This window comes from Macadamia integrifolia, chromosome 11 (genome assembly GCF_013358625.1).
Source record: "Macadamia integrifolia cultivar HAES 741 chromosome 11, SCU_Mint_v3, whole genome shotgun sequence".
NCBI classification, from domain to species: Eukaryota; Viridiplantae; Streptophyta; class Magnoliopsida; order Proteales; family Proteaceae; genus Macadamia; species Macadamia integrifolia.
The window spans coordinates 33,351,073-33,354,633 of NC_056567.1; the positions used below are offsets into that span (position 1 = coordinate 33,351,073).

Genomic DNA, 3,561 nt, shown 5'->3' on the forward strand with positions numbered 1-3,561 from the left:
CCCCCCCCCCCAACTTTGATTTTATATCTAATTTGCCCTATTATATAGTATATTTCTTGGATGAATTGTTATTGGGTTACTTTAATAATTGGATTCACTGAAGTGTTTTAGTGTTTGTGTCCGTCTTCAGTCGCTCCTCTCATGAGTCCATCCAGTCTCCGCACTTCTTTCCTTTTGTTCTTTAAACCATCTCTCGAGTCTCCTTCTCGCTCTCGTAATTAACGTTTCTTATTCGCTGCTCTCTTCACAAAGTCATCGGTGGGGAGAGTGGATTTTCGGTGCGGCGCGGATTGATCTCTGCAACCCCAATTCATTTCAGATCTTAACCAAGTCTCGGCGTAAGCCTTCTCCTCTTCCGTTTCTTCTTCTCTCTCCCTCTGATTTTTTACTCTCAGAGTTTAGATAAGAGATCTCGTTTCTGTGATTTTATCTTTCACCGATTTTAAGATTTTATTTTCTTTCCCTTTACCTTTTCCATGGCTTCCGCCGGGAATCCAAATCAACCTGCGACCTTTGATATGCAGAAGCTCTTCAAACCCTCGACAAACCCTTCTCCCTCAAACCCTAGTAATCCAAACTCGTCACAATTCCCAGTGTCTTCATATCCTCAACCACCTTCTTCTTATCCTCCACCCACTGGCCCTTTCTCCTACCCACCCCAGACTGCTCCATTCCATCATCCTCACTATCTCCCTCCTTACACACAGGAGCAGCTCTCTGGGGTGCTCCACCAGAGGCCCATTTCCTATGCTACACCCCATCTCCAGCCACCTCCTCTCCTTTCCTCTCCCCTTGCCTCTCCCAATCCCAACCATGGAGCCAGACTCATGGCTCTACTAGGCACCAGCGCTCCACCCAACATGGAATTGCCGGCACCGACAATGCCTTCACCATCTACTGCGTCTTCAATGCCTGCTGCATCAGAATTCCCCTTGCATACCAATCCCCCCATATTGCCTTCGATGCCTTCGGCACCACCCATCAACACGGCGGCTCCCCAGCCGTCCCCAATAAGGTTACCGAGCAGTAAACTCCCAAAGGGCCGACATTTGATTGGTGACAACGTAGTGTATGACGTTGACGTACGGTTGCAGGGCGAGGTCCAGCCCCAGCTCGAGGTCACCCCAATCACTAAGTATGTCTCCGATCCGGGACTTGTCGTTGGCCGGCAGATTGCGGTTAACAGGACGTATATATGCTATGGACTGAAGTTGGGGGCTATCCGGGTCCTCAATATAAACACTGCCTTGAGATCTTTGCTTCGAGGTCACACTCAGGTTGGCTGTTCTCAATAGCCACTTTGTTACTGTTGCTGTTACTGTTAATTAAATACCAAAATATCAATCTGAAATGGCTTGCATTTAAGTTAAACTGGGTACATCTAATCCTAGTGTGTAAATGTAGTCCGGAATTGGGTATGCTAAATTTCTTGGGCGGTCTAATGTCTTTCAATGGGCTAATTTACATCCCAATGCTGATTGTTGACCTCAGGAGCATTGTTTCTTTCTACAACCAATGTTTTGATACTACAACTGATGTTTTGATCAGTAAGTCCGGTTCCATCATAAGAATGACACACAATTCAACTTCATTTAAGCCTATGTCAGATGATTCAACATCATTTAAGCCCATTCTTATGCTATTAAATCGCTTCTGATCTATTGACATCAACACTTAATGCACATGTACATGCTGAATTTCAATCTGAAAGAGAAGAATTTGTACGTCTCATATTCAGAATGCTATTGGTAGATTCAAGTAAAATTTACTAATTGCTATAATTTATTGCTCCTTATGACTACTAGAACCTTTTTTTATGGTGTATTATGAGTTTAGATTTGCACTTGATTAACCTCTTCAATCATGAAATGAACACAGTCCATCCCCTAGGTTTGGATACGAAGGATTCTAGATTCACAGATAGTATTGTTCTTTGTAAAGCATACTGTTTTACCTTGAAGTGGCCACAAAATAGTTTTAGTTGTTCTTTATCAAGTGAATTATCTTGAATATTTGAATGAAACCTGTCCAGAGGCTTTGTCCGATGTAAACACGTATATTATTGAACTGAACTATGTAACATTCAAAGTCAAACATAGTTTACAGTCAAAACAGTTAGTCCTAGCTGCATGAATCTTCTACCTAAGTTACCCCTCCCACTCAGAATTTTAAATTGTCCCCACCAGTTTATACTGCTGCAACTAGAACCTGTAATATTATTAAGCTCCCCCCGGGTCTTATAGATTCTGTATACTGTTGAAAGACATGTTTTTATCCAAAGTTAGCAAGTTGATCCCAGACTTCCAAATTAGGAACCACGTCCAAATTTCAAAGGTAACTATAATATTATAGCTTAAGCAACCATGCTCTGGTAGCTTTGACTTCTAAATTTCTACGGCACCCACTATCCTTCATTTTTTCCAGTTTCATTTTTCAGCTAACTAAGAATCAGTTGATTCCAACTGCCTTGAATTACTTGCCTATTTTAACCCCGACCACCCAAAAAGAAAAAAAAAAAAGAAAAAAAAAAGGAACGCCTATAAATGCATGATGTTTAGTACCCCCCCTCACTCGACATGTTCGAACAGTATGCAATGAACAACGCTACATTACCTACACTGTTTCTTAGCTCTCATATACGTAAAGCTGTTATTAATGTTTTGGCATCATCATTTGCTTCATTAATGGACTACGTTGTACTATTACAATCATGCCATTCATCTGGTCATGCGATCCTTATTGAAAATTTTTATGGTTGTCCCATTAAGGACTTTGCATGAATGCTGGATTCTGATTTTATGTTTATTGTATTTATAGCTTTGGCGTATGCTGAGTTCACCATTTTAAAAACTGTTTTATTTTTTTCCAGATTTTATTATCTGAAAAGCTTTATTTTAATCATTTTTATCATGTCTTTTCCATCAGAGGGTCACAGACATGGCTTTCTTTGCTGAGGAAGTTCATCTTTTAGCCAGGTTGCTCTTTGCTTTTAATTCTTCATTTTGTTGATCTCGTTATTCTTGGAGATGTGCTAACTTTCTTGTGTGCAGTGCAAGCATAGATGGGAGGGTTTTTGTTTGGAAGATTAATGAAGGTCCAGATGAAGAAGATAAGCCACAAATTACTGGAAAAATTGTTATTGCCATTCAGATAATTGGAGGGGGGGATTCGATACATCCACGGGTCTGTTGGCACTCACACAAACAGGTAATGGCAAATTTTTGGTTTGTATCTGATGCAGTTAAGGGTGTCCAATCGGGTCATTTGGACGCTGGAAGACTTTATGGCCGATGGTTGGATTCTTTGGGCGTTGGGCTTTTTGTTTTTGGGTTTATTAATGTAATGAGCCTTTTTTTTATAAGCTTAAAACTTGGGATTTACGGGGTACACGAAATCAAGTATAGGAATAAGGTTGTGTGGGTCCTTAAGTAGTCAAATCTAGAAAGAGTCCTTTTAAGTCAAGTGTTTTCTGTCAGTTTGAGCATACGAGAAAGTTTAAGAGTCAGTAATGGAGTCAATTACTGGTTTTTGGTATTTATATATGTAACAACCCCCCCCCCC

The 3,561-nt window shown here is 40.6% G+C and overlaps 1 protein-coding gene across 3 annotated transcripts in view; it reads left to right on the top strand.

Moving 5' to 3' along the window:
• Positions 1 to 75: 75 nt before the first annotated feature.
• LOC122093290 (enhancer of mRNA-decapping protein 4-like) overlaps positions 76 to 3,561 on the top strand; it is a 17,368-nt gene continuing 13,882 nt past the window's right edge. For 2 of the 3 annotated variants that reach the window (XM_042663574.1, XM_042663576.1), the window contains exons 1-3: positions 76 to 1,277; positions 2,926 to 2,975; positions 3,051 to 3,207. In XM_042663574.1, the coding sequence (XP_042519508.1) occupies positions 477 to 1,277; positions 2,926 to 2,975; positions 3,051 to 3,207 (1,008 nt within the window). In that variant the 5' untranslated portion in view covers positions 76 to 476. The remainder of the gene's footprint in view (positions 1,278 to 2,925; positions 2,976 to 3,050; positions 3,208 to 3,561) is intronic. The other variant, XM_042663575.1, reaches the window with a different exon arrangement.